Source organism: Ranitomeya imitator, chromosome 2, assembly GCF_032444005.1.
Source record: "Ranitomeya imitator isolate aRanImi1 chromosome 2, aRanImi1.pri, whole genome shotgun sequence".
Lineage (NCBI taxonomy): Eukaryota > Metazoa > Chordata > Amphibia > Anura > Dendrobatidae > Ranitomeya > Ranitomeya imitator.
The window spans coordinates 36,507,458-36,525,326 of record NC_091283.1 but is presented as its reverse complement, the minus strand read 5'-3'; the positions used below and the strand labels follow the sequence as shown (position 1 = coordinate 36,525,326).

General features: G+C 46.8%; 1 protein-coding gene across 2 annotated transcripts in view; it reads right to left on the bottom strand.

Annotated features, from left to right (window-relative positions):
- CCHCR1 (coiled-coil alpha-helical rod protein 1) overlaps positions 1-17,869 on the bottom strand; it is a 42,940-nt gene that overhangs the window by 15,870 nt on the left and 9,201 nt on the right. For both annotated transcript variants that reach the window (XM_069746473.1, XM_069746474.1), the window contains exons 2-16: positions 17,040-17,108; positions 16,535-16,724; positions 14,832-15,099; positions 13,392-13,567; positions 13,163-13,298; positions 12,972-13,085; positions 10,363-10,494; positions 10,172-10,282; positions 7,926-8,032; positions 7,434-7,546; positions 7,077-7,155; positions 6,595-6,725; positions 6,194-6,382; positions 5,990-6,091; positions 5,309-5,460 (exon numbers count right to left, since the gene is read on the bottom strand). In XM_069746473.1, coding sequence (XP_069602574.1) covers positions 5,309-5,460; positions 5,990-6,091; positions 6,194-6,382; positions 6,595-6,725; positions 7,077-7,155; positions 7,434-7,546; positions 7,926-8,032; positions 10,172-10,282; positions 10,363-10,494; positions 12,972-13,085; positions 13,163-13,298; positions 13,392-13,567; positions 14,832-15,099; positions 16,535-16,724; positions 17,040-17,094 — 2,055 coding nt within the window. In that variant the 5' untranslated portion in view covers positions 17,095-17,108. The remainder of the gene's footprint in view (positions 1-5,308; positions 5,461-5,989; positions 6,092-6,193; positions 6,383-6,594; positions 6,726-7,076; positions 7,156-7,433; positions 7,547-7,925; positions 8,033-10,171; positions 10,283-10,362; positions 10,495-12,971; positions 13,086-13,162; positions 13,299-13,391; positions 13,568-14,831; positions 15,100-16,534; positions 16,725-17,039; positions 17,109-17,869) is intronic.

Genomic DNA, 17,869 nt, shown 5'->3' with positions numbered 1-17,869 from the left:
AAGGATCTAGGAGGAAGTGAGTGGAGAGGTAACGGGTAAGGCAGAAGTAGACTAGGCGCTCCAAAAGTTTAGAGATGAAGGGGGAGGTTGGAGACTAGTCTGTAGTTATTTGTGCAGGATGGGTCTATAGACTATTTTTTTTGTAATAATGGAGTAATGATAGAGTGAAGGAGAAGCGGAAAATGCCAGAGGAGAGGGACAGATTAAAGATTGTAGTTAGGCGAGTAGTGACGACTGGAGGACACGTAAAGGAATTGGGTCGGTAGTGCATGTAGTCGGACAAGAAGAGAGGAGCCTGGAGACGACTTCTTCTGAGATGGGATCAAATGTGGACAGTGAGTGAGAGGAGATGCACGGAGGAATGGGAATCACAGTACTTCATAGCTGGGAGCGGATTTCCTGACGGATGTTATCTATTTTCCCTATAAAGTGGGAGGCCAGGTCATAAGCACAAATGTCCGTGATAGGGGCCTGTGCTTTAGGACTGAGGAGGGAGTGAAAGGTGTTAAAAAGTTATGGGTTGTTAAGATAGTGAGGAGATCAGGGTGGTGAAATAGGTCTGTTTGGCGAGGCAAAGGGCAGAGTTATTGATCCTTAACATAAATTTGTAGTGGATGAAGTCTTCTGGTTTGCGAGTTTTCCTCCATAGGCGTTCAACACTCCTAGAGCATCGGTGGAGAAATCGAGTTTGCGATGTGAGCCAGGGCTGTTTTACTCAGGGCTTGGAGGTTCTGAGGGTGAGGGGCGCTGCTGGGTTCAGGGTGCTTCTGAGAGTGTCATTGTAGTGGTGTACACCCAAATCAGGACAGCAAAAATAGGATAATGAGGACAGTAATGAGTGTAGGGGGTCTAAGTGAATGAATGTTAACGGCTTGTAAATTTCTGCAAGTGCGGTAGGTAGGAGTGTGGCAGAGTGGGAGAGGATTTGTGAGCGTGAAGTAGAGAATGTTGTGGTCAGAGAGGGGAAGCAGTAAGTTATCTAGGTAGGAGACTGAAGAGAGCCGGACAAAGACCAGATCAAGCTGTCAGGACGAGCTACCTGACGGGCACTCACTGGCAACAGCGCAGGAGGCTAGCCTGGAAGTCTGGTGCCAGGGACAGCCTGTGACACCGAGGAGCTGTGAACGAGAGCGCACCAGTGCTGCAGGGGTTAGCCGTTCTCCAGAGCAGGCAGACAGGACCTGTAGTCACGTGACCGCGTGTCAGAGGGGGTGAGTGGAGCTTAGCGTCGCTGTTTGAGCCTACAGCGGGTGGCTGCAGCGGCTCTGGGAGAAAGTGTAAGAAGGAGAGGAAACCCCCAAGGATGTTAAAAGGGATGACAGAAAAAAAATGTAGTCACACAAGCTAAGATCATACAGAGAGGTCGGCGCAGTACACAGGGGCAGTCAGAAGAATAGTCAGGACGTAGCAAGAGTTCAGAAAGCCAGAATGGGCAATAGACGGTACAGAAACGGCAGGCAGGAATCACAACAGGGACGGAAGCAGATCAGAAACCAAACAGACAAACAATAGTACATGCACAAAGCAGAGGCACAACAGGGTCAGACAAACTCAGCCAAAGGTCAGAGTATAAATGACAAGGATTGACCTCACAGTGAGGCTATAAAAAGCCTCCCAGGACCCAGAAAGAGGCCATCCGAGTTAAAATTGCAACTACCTGACAAGAGAGCCCAGTAAACCATGACACAAGGGTGTTACAGTCTTTGTTTGTCTCAAAGGTTGAGAGCTGTGAGAGGCCGAGAGAAGTGGTTAGTGATAGAAGCTGGGATGCAGATGTAGAAATGGGGCTGTTGATGGGGGATGTTGAAGTCTCCCAAGATCAGGGTTGGTAGTTCTGAGGACATGAAGTGTGAGCCTGAGGGCCGATATATGACAGATACTCAGAGAGAGGGGATGGAAGAGCCTGATGGTGTGGACCTCAAAGAAGGGAATGAGAGTGATGGAACTGGGGGGGGGGGGGGGTGACCTGGAAAGTGCATTGTGGGGACAGGAGTATGCCTACTCCACCACCAAGTCTGTTTGCGTGTCTCGGGTAATGGGAGAATTGTAAGCTACCATGGGAAATGGCAACAGGGAAGACAGTGATCAGAATCCTGAATCCAAATTTCAGTGAGGGCCAACAGATTAAGAGAGTTATTCAGAAAGTAATTGTGCAGGAAAGGAAGCTTATTGCATCCAGACCGTGGATTCCAGGCCATCAGAGATTCATGCTGTTTGCGGTCCAGAAGGACTACTTTCAATTCATTGCCCTGCACTTCAATCTCGCAACCGCTCCCAGGGTCTTCGCAAAGATAATGGCAGCTGTGATGGCCATCCTTCGGGTCACAGGGTTAGTAGTCACACCTTATCTCGATGACATCCTCATTAAGACTCCCACTATTCGCCTAACTCGGCAAAGTCTGTCCATCACTTGATACCATCTCCACTCGGCTGGATAATCAACAAGTCAAAATCCCGTCTAGTCCCTTCCCAGCGGCTTGAATTCCTGGGCATGTTTTTTGACACCCTTCGCGGGAGGGTCTTCCTCCCTGAGGAAAATAGAGCATTCTCTTCAGGCACCGTGGTCTCCATCCCTCAACTCGGCAATGGCGGTTCTGAGAGCAGCAGACCATCCTGTCCCAATGGAACAGATCTCTTCTTTCTCTGGACTGTCCAGTTTGGATCTAGTCTCGAATCAAGAGTCCCTAAACTAGTGGCTGTCCTCCCTTATTCTTCAGGGCCGATCCATCCTCCCCACTCCCTGGTAAGCGGTTACAATGGTTGCCAGTTTCCTCGGCTGTGGAGCAGTTTTCCAACACCTCGCGGTCCAGGGCAGTTTGTCCCTGGAAGAGACTTCTCTGCCAATCAACATACTCGAGATCAGAAACATCCTTCTGTTCCGTCTACATTTGCAGGACCTCCTCAAGGGCTTTCCAGTCAGAGTTCAGACAGACAAGGCCACGGCAGTGGCATATGACAATCACCAGGGAGGAACCCAGAGTCCTTTGGCCTTTACAAAAGTCTCGAATATCTTCCTCTAAGCAGAGAATCAGTTCCTGCAATATCTGCAGTGCATATTTCTGGCGTAGTCAATTTGGCCGCCGACTTTCTCACTCGTGATGGTCTCACTGCGGGAGAATGGTTCCTGCATCAGGACGTTTTCTGTCAGATCTGCCTACGGTGGGGCACTCTGGACGAAGATCTCATGGCGTTACGGTTGAGCAGAAAAGGTCACGCAATTGGTTTCCAGGACCCACGATCCCCTCGCGGTGGGTGCTGATGCATTGGCGATATCCTGGTCACAGTTCGCTCTTCCCTATCTGTTCTCTCCTCTTTCCCCTACTTCACAGGCTGTTGAAGATCAAGGCAGAAGGTGTACCGGTTATTCTCATAGCACCGGATTGGCCCAGGAGGGTCTGGTATGCAGAGTTAGTCAATCTCCTAGCAGACGCCCCCTGGAGACTCCCGTACAGACCTGATCTACCTTCTCAGGGTCCCATCTTCCACCAGAATTCTCAATCCTCAATTTGACGATGTGGCTATTGAGACCGTGGTTCTTAGAGAGCCTGGGTTCTCAGGGCCTGTGATTCAGACAATGATCTGGGCCCAGCAGCCAGCTTAGTCTCGAGTCTATTACCGGACTTGGAAAGCCTTTTTCCGTTTGTACAAAGCTAATCACTCCACACCTATGGTTTTCTACCTTCCGTCTATTTTAGCTTTCCTTCAAGCATGGCTTGTCTCAGGACTAGCCTTCAGTTTTCTGAAAGGCCTAGTTTCTGTGCTCTCGATTCTTTTTCGGAAGAGCCCAGCTTCTCGTTCTCAGGTTAGAACTTTTCTTCAGGGAGTGGCTCAAGCAGTCCCTCCGTACCAAACTCCAGTGGATCCCTGGGATCTCAACTTAGTTCTGGAGGCTCTCACGAGTTTCCCCTTTGAACCGCTGCGAGAGGTCTCGCTAACTTTTCTTTTGTGGAAAGTGTTTTTTCTAGTGGCAATCACTTCCATCACGTGTGTTTCAGAGTTGGTGGCTCTTTTTTGTCACTCACTAGTGATGAGCGAGTATACTCGTTGCTCGGCTTTTCCAGAGCACGCTCGGGTAGTCTTTGAGTATTTGTGACTGCACGGAGATTTCATTTTCCTTGCCACAGCTGCATGATTTGCTGCTAATAGACAGCTTGATTACATGTAATCAAGCTGTCTAGTAGCCGCAAATCATGCAGCTGTGTCAACAAAAACTAAATCTCCGAGCAGTCAAAAATACTCGGAGACCACCCGAGCGTGCTCGGGAAAACCCGAGCAACGAGTATACTCGCTCATCACTATCGCTCACCTTTCTTGGTTCTCCACCAGGATAAGGTGGTCTTGCAGCCTGTTCCTTCCTTTCTTCCTAAGGTAGTCACTGCCTTTCATCTCAATAAGGACATTGTCCTACCATCCTTTTACCGGTCTCCGACTCACCCTCTGGAGCGTTCATTGAACAGGTTGGACCTAGTAAGGGCATTTCGCATTTACCTTGCTAGGACCGTCCCCCTTCCAGAGGACGGATTCTCTCTTTGTTATCCGCGTAAAGGTCTTCCGCCTTCTAAGGCTACAATTGCTCACTCCGGACATCAATCTTGTAGGCGTACTGGGTTAAGAACAGAACGCCTCCCCTTGAGATTAAGGCTCACTCTACCCAAGCGGTGGGAGCCTGCTGGGCAGTTCATCATTGGGCATTTGCCCTACAGCTTTGTAAAGCGGCGACTTGGTCTTCCATTCACACTTTCGCCAACTTTTACAGGATCAATACCTATGCTTCGGCTGAAGCCAAACTAGGCAGGAGAATTTTGCAGGCGGCAGTGGTTAGATCCCTGGCCTAAATGGAGTCTGTGCTGTTTTCCCTCCTCAGAGACTGCTTTGGGACATCCCAAGGTTTCTTGTGTCCCCCAATGAATCGATAGAGAAAACAGATCTTTTTGGGTTACTCACCGTAAAATCTGTTTCTCGGAGCCTTAATTGGGGACACAGCACCCTCCCAAGTTTTCCATCTGTGTTTAATTGTGTTTTCTTGTTACAGATTTCTGTGTTCTTCTTTCACATGTTGCTTCTCCTACTGCTTTCTCACTGAACTGATTAACTTGGTGCCAGTCGGTGGGGTGTACAATCCTGAGGAGCTAATTTTTTTTTTGCATAGTGTCAGCCACCTAGTGACAGCGGCATACACCCATGGTTTCCTGTGTCCCCTAATGAAGGCTCCGAGAAAAAAGATTTTACAGTAAGTAACTATAAATGCTGTTTTCCGGCTCATAGTCCTTGGAGGTATATTTCCAATAAACAGATTAGATAATCTCACCATCATCAGATTTTTATCCCTTTCTGCGTCCCGTAGTTGGCGGGTAAGTTGTTCCTCACGTACTCGAGCTGCGTCTTCTAATGTACTTATGGTTTCTTGGCTCCGGGCCTTCTCTCGCTGCATCTGGCGCTCAGTCTGTCTGAACGTCACAACTGGAAAGAGAAGCAGGAACTAAGGTCGTGGACGTAAAAGTGCTCTGTTATTAAAGTGTTCTCTAACAGTGTTAACCTTGCATACAATTCAGGCTGATCTGATTGGATAATGCAAGCATTAAAGGGGCATCCAGGAATTTTGTTATCTTTTTTTTAATTCTCTAAGTGCAGCAAATGTGATAAAATAATTATTACTCATCTATTCAATCCAACTACTGTACGTCCCAGCCCAGGAGTTTAATGTCACATTCACATCGCTGCTGCAGCCAATCACTGACCTGGTGCCTGCGTATATGGCACGTGACGTCATAGTGGCCAGATGGTGGATACCACCAGTGCTGAAGTGGCAAGGGATTCAGTAGGGGAGTAACAATTATTTTTTATTTTAGCACTTTTCCTGCTCATAGCCTTTGTCCTTGTGTTGTAAAAAAAAAAAAAAAAAAAGCCGCTTCTCCCAGAAACGGCGCCAATCTGGTCTGTGAAGCTTAGCCCCGTTGACAAGGGCCTCAGTAATGTGGGACAGACTTACCTGCTTTTGTGTGCTCTCTCCTGGCCTCATGTAGATGCTTCTCCATCTGAGCCAGCTGCTGTGTTGCCTTCTCCTCCACAGCTCTCACTTTGTCCCGTAGCTCTTTAAAAAAAAAAAAAAAAAAAAACATCACGTAGATGATACTACCCTCGAACTACCCGTCATACCCCAGTACCAAAGCTGCCCACATCGGACATCTTCTACCTTTCTCATATTCCTCCTTCTGATCGCACAGTTGTTCTTGCAGTCGTTTAGAGTCCTCAGAAGCTTCTTGAAGTCTCCTCTCAAGATCCAAACTTTGCTCTCTCAGGGCGCGCTCCCGCTCTTCTGTCTCGTGGAGTGAAGAGCGTAGAAGGGATGCTGTCTGGCGAGTGACCTCTATTTCCGCTTCCACTGCACAAAAACACAAAGATGGTCGTATTCATGGAAATACATTTTTATCTGGCACAAGTAGAAAAAAACAGCCAAGCAACAAAACTCCACTGTCCGTCGTGTGCGATGATTAACCCGTTATGTCCCAGACATATTCCTCACATATGCCACTGACCTGACAGGGGGCCAAAGGGATGTAAAGCGGAATTTCTCTACTCCACTGTCCTACTTACATTTCTCTCTGGTCTCAGTCACTCTTCCCTCGATGATTAGAGCACTACGCTTCAGTTCGCCGCTCAGACGGTCTCTTTCCTCATTTAGGAGGCTCACTTCAGCCCGTAAATCCTCATATGATGGACGACATCTGCAGAAGGCATATGAAAATTAATAAAAGGAGCAAATACGACACTTACCCCAGCCCTGGTTTTAGGACACATGCTCCAGGAAAAAAGTGCCACGTCGAGAATGACAGCTTTGTAGGGAAAATCTGCTTGACGAAGTGTTGTAGCCAACTCATTCTAGGCCATGTCGGGGTCCCAGCATTCACATCACTACAGTCAGTATTAATGTTATATGTGATTACTGTGCCTTCTATGCTTACACTACGAAAACCCCTTTAAATTTATGCAGAATGCCGCCATATTCATCATCTAATCTGGCGGCTGACTCCGGTTAGGCCCCAGTCCTCCATATGGTTCTGACTCTAATCACTTACATGTTGTCATCTGTCACCGCGTTACTGGGCTGTTCTTCTCGTCTCAGCTTCACCAGCGCCAGTCTCTGGGCCATCAAACCTGACAGAGGGGTAGAATACAAAAAAATAAAATAATTTATGTCTTGCACTCCTTTTCCTGGTGAGTTTTCCTATAATTCAGCTGCAGTGTAGGAGTTTATTTGATTTTGCGCTTTCAGTTTTTGATTCATGGCATCAGCTGACGTTACCCATTTACTATAACGGGGAACAAACACAAAATTTTAAAAACACAGTGAAGGCCAGGAACACAATCATGTGATGGACCAGTGATTCTTCCCTCCATTTCCAATACAAAAAAATAATTAAACCCCTTTTTACCCTGTATGGTGTCCACTCTTTTGGTAGCAAATGAGACCCTCTGTCCTAGGGTGACCAGTCGTTGCAGTGCCCCCCGGAAGGAGTTTTCCTGGGTGTAGAAAACCTGCACAAAACTGACGACACAATCAACATTTAAAAGTCACCTCTAAGTAATGGAAAGTAGTCGCTTATTAATAGGATACACCAGGACTCAGTGATCGGTAAAAGTCAGAACGTTGGAACCCTCAACGATCCTGAGAATGAAGGGGCTGCAGAGCTATGGTCGATGCCCACCAGGCTATGCCGGGAACCGCAGCCAGCCCTTATCACTATGCTGCCATCTCCTGGACTCCTGAGGTTGGCTACCCACTGACCATTTCATAGCTATATGCCATCACTTTATGACAAGGAAATACCCTTGAAGAGCAGGTTGCAGCTTCCTTTGCATTAGCTCTTTGCCCCCTGGGATATTTCACAGCCCGGCTTCTGTGCAGTCATGAGAGGCGTTCATACCTGTCTATCATTTGCTTTAGTTGTAGCACAGTCTGTTCTGCTTTTTCAGCTCGGCCGGACAGAGAGGCGGCTGTGGCTTGGGCAGCAGTCATCTTGTCTTGTAAACACTAGAAAAGAGGATATCATAGCCAGAATAACGTATTTAAAAAAAAAAAAATTATATACGTATACATACACGTATATACACATTATATATATATATATATATATATGTATATATATATATATATATATATAATGTATATCTATAATATAACGCTGGGAGCGTCACTCTGTCCGAAGCCTTTATAGCCTGCGCAAGCGCCGGCGCAGTCTGGACAGCACAGAGTGACGCTCCCAGGAGATCGCGGTATGCCTAAGCACTGAACGCACACCGCGATCTCCAACGGAGAAGCAGGGACGTGCGAGGAGGGTGAGTATCAGCTATATTCACCTGTCCCATTCCAGCGCTGCGTGCGGCTCCATGTTCCGGGTCCTCTGCCTGTGACGTTCACAGTTCAGAGGGCGCGATGACGCGCTTAATGCGCGCCGCCCTCTGACTGAATAGTCACAGCCAGAGGAGCCGGAACACGGAGCGGCACGCAGCGCTGGAACGGGACAGACAGGTGAATATAGCAAGTGCTGGGGGGCCTGAGCTAGCGGCGATACCGACACCTGACCCCCACAGCGCGCCGGTGTCCCCGCCTGCTCAGGCCCCCCAGCGACGATAGGCGAGTATGGTATTTTTTTTTTATATATATCGCAGCAGCATACGAGGCATATACTATGGAGCATCTCATGGGGGCCATAAACCATAATGGAGCAGTGTACGGGGGCATATAATACTATAGAGCATGTTATGGGGGCCATAAACCTTTATGGAACAGCGTACGGGGCATACACTATGGAGCATCTTATGGGGCCATCAACCATAATGGAGCAGTGTTCGGGGGCATATACTATGGAGCATGTTATGGGGGCCATAAACCTTTATGGAGCAGTGAACGGGGCATATAATATGGAGCATCTTATGGGGGCCATAAACCTTTATGGAGCAGTGTACGGGGCATATAATATGGAGCATCTTATGGGGGCCATAAACCTTTATGGAGCAGTGTACGGGGCATATAATATGGAGCATCTTATGGGGGCCATAAACCTTTATGGAGCAGTGTACGGGGCATATGGATGGGAGCAGCAAATTACAGAACGGGGGCGCAGGATGGGAGCAGCACATGACAGGATGGGGATGCAGGATGGAGCAGAACATGACAGGATGGGGACACAGGATGGAGCAGCACGTTTTACATTTTTCTGGTTGCTAGGAAACGTTCCTGCAGCTGTTGGGAGAGGACAGGGAGCTTCTGACAATGATGCTTCTGAGATTTGGGGGCTAAAACACAGGTGTGTGTGTGTGTGTGTGTGTGTGTGTGTGTGTGTGTGTGTGTGTGTGTGTGTGTAATATATATATATATATATATATATATATATATATATATATATATATATATATATATATATATACATATACACATACACACATACATATACATACATACATAGAACTAACATTTCTTGGTATTTCAGGCATTTAAAAGGGGTTATCCCATGATGTTAATCATGAATGCATCATTCCTCCCAGGTTGCAGTGTGCCCGGCAGCAACGTGCTCCTAAATGATTGACAGACTGGACCAGCAGCATGGTTGTGCGTCTGTCCCACACTGTGCGATCACCAATGCTGCTATCAGAGGTAGCTTTGTATCTGCAGTATCGGGGGGGGAGCGCAGCTTCAGAGCAGCGCTTAAGGAATTTTTTAAGAGCTGCACTCCTCGCCAATGAGATCAGCCACCGCTGATATTCTGCAGTGGTGGCCAGTCATCTAAACAATGAGCAGTAAACAATAAAAGTCAATACTACATTTCAAAGTTGCTTATTTTACCAAGCATTTTGCAATGTTATCCAAATTATGAGAACTCCTTTAAGTCCTATAGAAAAGTTTATGGACAGAAAGCCAGAAAAAGTTGTATCCAGGGCATGCGATGAGAACTCTGGACTGTCCGATATCTCGCTATAGACTGTAAAGTGACATCTATTTTTGAAATGAGGAAACAGGAAAATAAGTTTTAGCCGAATGTGAACGATTCTATTGGCGAATTATCCCTCACAGAAGTGGAGGCGGGATGGGAAAACGACCACGTTAAAACCTAACATGCCCAAGCCTTCTTTCCCCTGACACCGGTATTCCACCTTCTCCAGCTTTTCTTACTTTGTTTCGGACCCTCTCCATCTCCACCTCTGCTGTGCGGTCTTGCATGGCGTGCGAGTAGAGCGCCAACTGCTGATTGCTTTCTTGAAGGGAATTTTCCAGAGCGCAGATCTGGTGACATATACGATGTGATTGAGAACTGCATGACTAAATGATTGATGACACATACCCCGCCGCAGTTCTGCGCTTACCTTGTCCTGTATCTTCCTATCATCATTCTCCTTGTTGATATCTTCTGACTTGAGCTGAACCATCAAACTGAAGACCTTTTCCCTCCAGAGCTTCAGCAGCTGCTGCGTCTTCTGTCCATCCAAGTGCTTATCCTGAAAAATATCACATATACTGTATGATTAGTGTGGAAACGATGACAGCAATTACCACTTCCCTTCATGAAAGATTAATGGGGATTTAAAGCCTAAATTTAGGCATACGCAACCTACTGCTAAACGTAACGCCTCCTGACTGCGAGCGTGGGGAGATGGTGGAGGAAACCCACACCGACCAGAGATCACCCATTCAGTAGATGGATGGGCTGATAAATCCTTTAGGCTGGAATACCCCATTTATCAGTTATATTGATTATAACTAATAGATCGCGACGGACACCCTTGAGAAAGAAGAATTCGTTATCCCATGGGAGCAAGGTCACATCCAGGAATTGAATGAGGCATCAGATCGTGCAGGCTTAAACTGCCAAGTTCCCTGTGGGGACTTATATACAGTTAGGGCCAGAAATATTTGGACAGTGACACAAGTTTTGTTATTTTAGCTGTTTACAAAAACATGTTCAGAAATACAATTATATATGTAATATGGGCTGAAAGTGCACACTCCCAGCTGCAATATGATAGTTTCCACATCCAAATCGGAGAAAGGGTTTAGGAATCATAGCTCTGTAATGCATAGCGTCCTCTTTTTCAAGGGACCAAAAGTAATTGGACAATGGACTCTAAGGGCTGCAATTAACTCTGAAGGCGTCTCCCTCGTTAACCTGTAATCAATGAAGTAGTTAAAAGGTCAGGGGTGGATTCCAGGTGTGTGGTTTTGCATTTGGAAGCTGTTGCTGTGAGCAGACAACATGCGGTCAAAGGAACTCTCAATTGAGGTGAAGCAGAACATCCTGAGGCTGAAAAAAAAGAAAAAATCCATCAGAGAGATAGCAGACATGCTTGGAGTAGCAAAATCAACAGTTGGGTACATTCTGAGAAAAAAGGAATTGACTGGTGAGCTTGGGAACTCAAAAAGGCCTGGGCGTCCATGGATGACAACAGTGGTGGATGATCGCCGCATACTTCATTTGGTGAAGAAGAACCCGTTCACAACATCAACTGAAGTCCAGAATACTCTCAGTGAAGTAGGTGTATCTGTCTCTAAGTCAACAGTAAAGAGAAGACTCCATGACAGTAAATACAAAGGGTTCACATCTAGATGCAAACCATTCATCAATACCAAAAATAGACAGGCCAGAGTTAAATTTGCAGAAAAACACCTCAAGAAGCCAGCTCAGTTCTGGAAAAGTATTCTATGGACAGATGAGACAAAGATCAACCTGTACCAGAATGATGGGAAGAAAAAAGTTTGGAGAAGAAAGGGAACGGCACATGATCCAAGGCACACCACATCCTCTGTAAAACATGGTGGAGGCAACGTGATGGCATGGGCATGCATGGCTTTCAATGGCACTGGGTCACTTGTGTTTATTGATGACATAAGAGCAGACAAGAGTAGCCGGATGAATTCTGAAGTGTACCGGGATATACTTTCAGCCCAGATTCAGCCAAATGCTGCAAAGTTGATTGGACGGCGCTTCATAGTACAGATGGACAATGACCCCAAGCATACAGCCAAAGCTACCCAGGAGTTCATGAGTGCCAAAAAGTGGAACATTCTGCAATGGCCAAGTCAATCTCCAGATCTAAACCCAATTGAGCATGCATTTCACTTGCTCAAATCCAGACTTAAGACGGAAAGACCCACAAACAAGCAAGACCTGAAGGCTGCGGCTGTAAAGGCCTGGCAAAGCATTAAGAAGGAGGAAACCCAGCGTTTGGTGATGTCCATGGGTTCCAGACTTAAGGCAGTGATTGCCTCCAAAGGATTTGCAACAAAATATTGAAAATAAAAATATTTTGTTTGGGTTATGTTTATTTGTCCAATTACTTTTGACCTCCTAAAATGTGGAGTGTTTGTAAAGAAATGTGTACAATTCCTACATTTTCTATCAGATATTTTTGTTCAACCCTTCAAATTAAACGTTACAATCTGCACTTGAATTCTGTTGTAGAGGTTTCATTTCAAATCCAATGTGGTGGCATGCAGAGCCCAACTCGCGAAAATTGTGTCACTGTCCAAATATTTCTGGCCCTAACTGTATACATATATGTGTGTGTGTGTATATATATATATATATATCTGTGTGTGTGTGTGTGTGTGTGTGTGTGTGTGTGTGTGTGTGTATATATATACATACATACACACGTATAATATATATATATCATAAAAATTAAAATCACCTCCTTTCTCTCAACCTCATCCCCTATATTTGTATATTCAATATCACTGTGCCTGTAAAAGTCTGATATATCAAAGTATAACCTTTATTAACCCATAAGATAAACACTGTAAAAAGGGAAATAAAAAAGTGAAAATGTTGTCTCTCCTTAAAAAAAAAAAAAAAAAGCAATAAAAATGTATTATGTACCCCACAATAGTGCGCAGAAAACAATTCCCCATACAGCTCCATCAACAGAAAATTGTAAGGAAAAAAAATAAAATAAAAAGGAATGAGGTTTGTACTTACTGCTTTTCTACAGAGATCAGTTTCCTGCAGGGATAAAATGTGCGTAAGTGATGACAACCGGGTCTGCAGGAGCAACATAGAAGTCTGCAGAGCGTCTCTCTCTCTCTCCAGAAGCTGAAAAGATCCAGAAGGACCAGATGTAAAGAGATCTGCGTGGTCAGACATACATCCCGCAATCACATGCATGTCACCTGGATTGTCTTCTGCAGCTCCGTCCTCTCCCTCTTCTGCTCCTCCGCCTGTCGATTGTCCGGCACCAGCTCCCCTATGTAAGTCCTCAGCTGCAGCACTAAGGCATTCTGAGATTCCAGCTTTACATGGGACTGACTAGAAATGGCAGAACGACGGCACTAATGACAATTGTGACTATGGTAGGAGGCTACGTCACCTTTCAGGAACCATTATTGGGGCAAGTCGTACCTCAGCTCTGCTTCCGCGGCCGCTCTCTTCTCGTTAACCACGTGAAGTTCGTCTCTCAGACGCTTCATTTCCAGCGTTTTCTCTTCCCGTTCTTCTTGCAGCTGTGATTCCAGGGTGGAGGCCCGGACCGCCAGCTCGTCAGACTCCATCTTGTGACTCTCCGCCAACGTCTGCAGCTGAGAATGGGAGATTGCATACACGTTAAACACGAGGCTGATTCACGCTACACGTATGCGGATCAATTCATTATTCGATTAATAGGAGAAATAAATATAGGTTTGTGGTCCTGCCGGTGTGTGCTTACTCCCTGCACCAATCGCTCGCTGCAGCCAATCGCTGGGCACAGCATGTACAGCACATAACCACTGAGGCTGGCGATTGGCTATGTATTACTCAGGATTGAAAAAAGTAAGCAGACGCCATCATAGAGGAGGCGGATAGACGCCATCATAGAGGAGGCGGATAGACGCCATCATAGAGGAGGCGGATAGACGCCATCATAGAGGAGGCGGATAGACGCCATCATAGAGGAGGCGATAGACGCCATCATAGAGGAGGCGGATAGACGCCATCATAGAGGAGGCGGATAGACGCCATCATAGAGGAGGCGGATAGACGCCATCATAGAGGAGGCGGATAGACGCCATCATAGAGGAGGCGGATAGACGCCATCATAGAGGAGGCGGATAGACGCCATCATAGAGGAGGCGGATAGACGCCATCATAGAGGAGGCGGATAGACGCCATCATAGAGGAGGCGGATAGACGCCATCATAGAGGAGGCGGATAGACGCCATCATAGAGGAGGCGGATAGACGCCATCATAGAGGAGGCGGATAGACGCCATCATAGAGGAGGCGGATAGACGCCATCATAGAGGAGGCGGATACACGCCATCATAGAAGAGGCGGATAGACGCCATCATAGAGGAGGCGGATAGACGCCATCATAGAGGAGGCGGATAGACGCCATCATAGAGGAGGCAGATAGACGCCATCATAGAGGAGGCGGATAGACGCCACCATAGAGGAGGCGGATAGACGCCACCATAGAGGAGGCGGATAGACGCCATCATAGAGGAGGCGGATAGACGCCATCATAGAGGAGGCGGATAGACACCATCATAGAGGAGGCAGATAGACGCCATCATAGAGGCGGATAGACGCCATGATAGAGGAGGCGGATAGACGCCGTCATAGAGGAGGCGGATAGACGCCATCATAGAGGAGGCGATAGACGCCATCATAGAGGAGGCACTTGGGAAACGATGGATATTTATTTCCTCAATTACGCATTATTTTGGTTCCATTTTAATGAATCCTGGATAATTCGCCGGCACTTCGTAAAAGCAATCAGTATAAGGCCTCGTTTAGGCAGTCACATGTTTGCACAAGTCTCGGCCTGGCGGCAGGTCTTATGCCTTATGTCCCCATCACTTGCCTCCTGCATCTTCTGTATTTCTGCCTTTTTCGCCGCCTGCCTTTTCCTCTCCTCTTCTTGCCTTCTCCTCTCTTCTTCCTCCTTGGCTTCTCTACAGGCCAGCTTCAAAGCTTCCATCTCTTGTGCCATCCTCAGCATTTCCTCCTCCTTTTCTCGAGCAACGGCAACCTCCTTCTCCAGTTTCTGGATTTCTTTCATCTGATGGGCAATAATTTCCAGAGCCTTGGACTCTGCCGGTGGAGCTTCCGATGGGCGACGATCCAGAGACCTGTAGGGAAAAGAAAAAGTGCTAACGGATAAGAATACCAAATCAACCGGATGTATGGCGTAATGTAAAGGCTTTGTATGTTCGGAGATGGTGTATTATATTGCCTTAAAGGGGTTGTCCTGGCATCGCCAAAGCTAATGATCTCTGATTGGTGGGGGTTCTGGGTGTCACAACGATCTGTTCAGAATAAGTAGTCACGTGTACATGAGGAATAACACTTTCTGACCATTATATGACTTGTATCCTGCATTTTTCACCAGTTTTCCCCCTCGGCAGGTTCTCTCTGAGCTAGTGGGTGTAAACAGCACATACAGACATGAGGGAATCCTGCTCTCCTGTCTCTATGTAGCACTTGCTCAGAAGCAGCAGCAGCAGTCTGGTGGATATTATACACCAATAAAGAGCAGTGTAGCTGCGAATCCAGATCAGGAATGAGATAAACACTTACTAGAAAGCAGAAGCACAATATCCCTGCTTCTCCATCCTCTTCCCCTCTCCATAGACTTTGACAGGCAGCTGTAAACTGCAGTCAGCGCAGTAGCAGCTATAGGATCACAGCTACAGGATCACAGCTATATACACCGATAGCTGCTACTGTGCGTGCGCCATCTTATTGGAGAAGAAAAAAAAATCCTCCTCAAGGTGAATAACATGAAGAACATGTTGGCACATGAAACATACGATTATGCTGCAGAGCAGGTGACATGGCTCAGATGGCCACCGGACAAGTCCTTGAGGGGAAATATGTGTTATCACGGCTGTTGTTAGCTGCGGTGATGTGAGCTCGGAAGTATGCTCCAGCACCTATAGTGCTGCCGGTAATTGGGGCAATCCAGGGCCGGGTTTTACTAGCGGTCATAAGAGATGGGTGGGAATGACCGCTCACATATCCTAACCACAGGGGCATGGTTTGGCAGATAAAATGGAGGCCGAGTATGTATTCATTATGCAAACTAGGGGGCAGGTCAGTGAGGGATCAGTGACCTGTCAGCAGGCTGCATTATGAATACCTAATAGAAGCACCACACACCCCAACCCGGAGCACGAGCATATCATTAACACAAAACTGAAAATAAAGATTAAACAACAACCACAAGACAGATTTCATCACCAGGTATCATGATAATCAGTATAACGGCACCGACCTGACACTGTCTGTAGGTTACTGAGCACAATCCTGCTGACAGGGGCACTTCAAGTGACATATCGAATCAGAAGAACTATACTACATTTCTAAGTGGAAGTATTTGCTAATATTATTATACTTAGTACACCTACTACATATTGGGATAGGATCTTAGAGATTGGTTTTTTATTTACATTGTGGATGAAATCCTAAAAAACAAAACAGTGCTATGACATTAAGCCTTTAACGACAACCCATAATTGTGTAAGTGGTTATAGGCGAGGTAATTAGAGCCATTTCTTTAAGTACCTGGCCCTCGCGCCATCTCCTTTTTCTTGCTTTCTTTTCAGCAACTCATTTTCCTGCTTCAGCTTTGCCAGCTCTTTCGTCAGTTCTGCTACAACCTGGGGCTCAGTAGATGGCGGTGGTGGAACGGTTGGAGGAGCGGAGTGCTGGCGAGGGGTCTCGAAGTGAGAAGGTGGGATGAGTCCAGTGACACCTGCGCAGGAGATGCGGGTAGATAGGACAGCACACATAAGGATACCGACAGACGGGAAATGGCGCATCCACAGACAGAAATTCCCGACGTGACCGGGGGGGGGGGGGGGGGGGGGTGACAGCTATGAAAGCAGGCGCATAACCCACGGAGAGTGACATCACACTTGACATGGATGCGGAGACTGCCTGTCTATGGCCCTAGAGCACCCGGCAATGCAATGCTTCAGTCCTCCTGTGGTGGCGCTGCAGGGAAAGCGAACACTTCTCAGCAGGGTACCAAGCCGCCGATTGCCGCCATGACTCTGATTAATCTTACCGGGTCCCCTGGATGTCAGGAACGCAGACGGCGGATTTAGGCTCCTCTTCTCCATCACTATCCAGGACACTGCAGGACCAAAGCACACAAGTGTTACACTCTGCGTAAATTATCACCACCCATTTCTAAGTCATGGCACCCTGCCACATACCAGGGTCGATAACGAACGCCACTAACAAAACAGGACAATCCCTTTAACCAGTTGAGGACCAAGCTCTTTCCTCCCTCCCATTCATATTCTAGACTGCTTTTATATATTTTTTCTTCTCCTACTGTTACTTAGTTTTTTTCGTGATACGTGACATTTGTGTCATATTCATGGTGTTTTTATTTCTCAGCATCAGGAGGAAATGTGTTGTGAATTCCGCTCTTGGGCTCCCTCCGGTGGTTGTAAGTGGCACTTTTGTGAGTTCTGCTCTTGGGCTCCCTCTTGTGGTTTCTAGTGGTGTGGCTGCTCCTTGGAGTTAGCTGTCATCAGCTGTCTCCACTTATCGTCTCTTCTCTGCTATTTATGTCTGCTCTGTCCTTCAGCCAGTGCCACTTGTAAATGATTCCTGGTTGGATTCACATCTCTATGGATTTCCCTGTTATCCTGACCAGTTCAGCTAAGCTAAGTTTGTGCTTGCTCTTTTCTGTTCACAGTTTGTGGACTTATCCGTTCTGTGTTTTCTATATTTATCCAGCGTTATCAGTATGAATTAATTTTGTCTTGCTGGAAGCTCTGGGAAGCAGATTTACCCTCCAGACCTTTAGTCAGGTGTGGAGATTTTTAGTAAACTCTGCGTGGATTTTTGTAGAGTTTTAATACTGACCGCACAGTATCCTTTCCT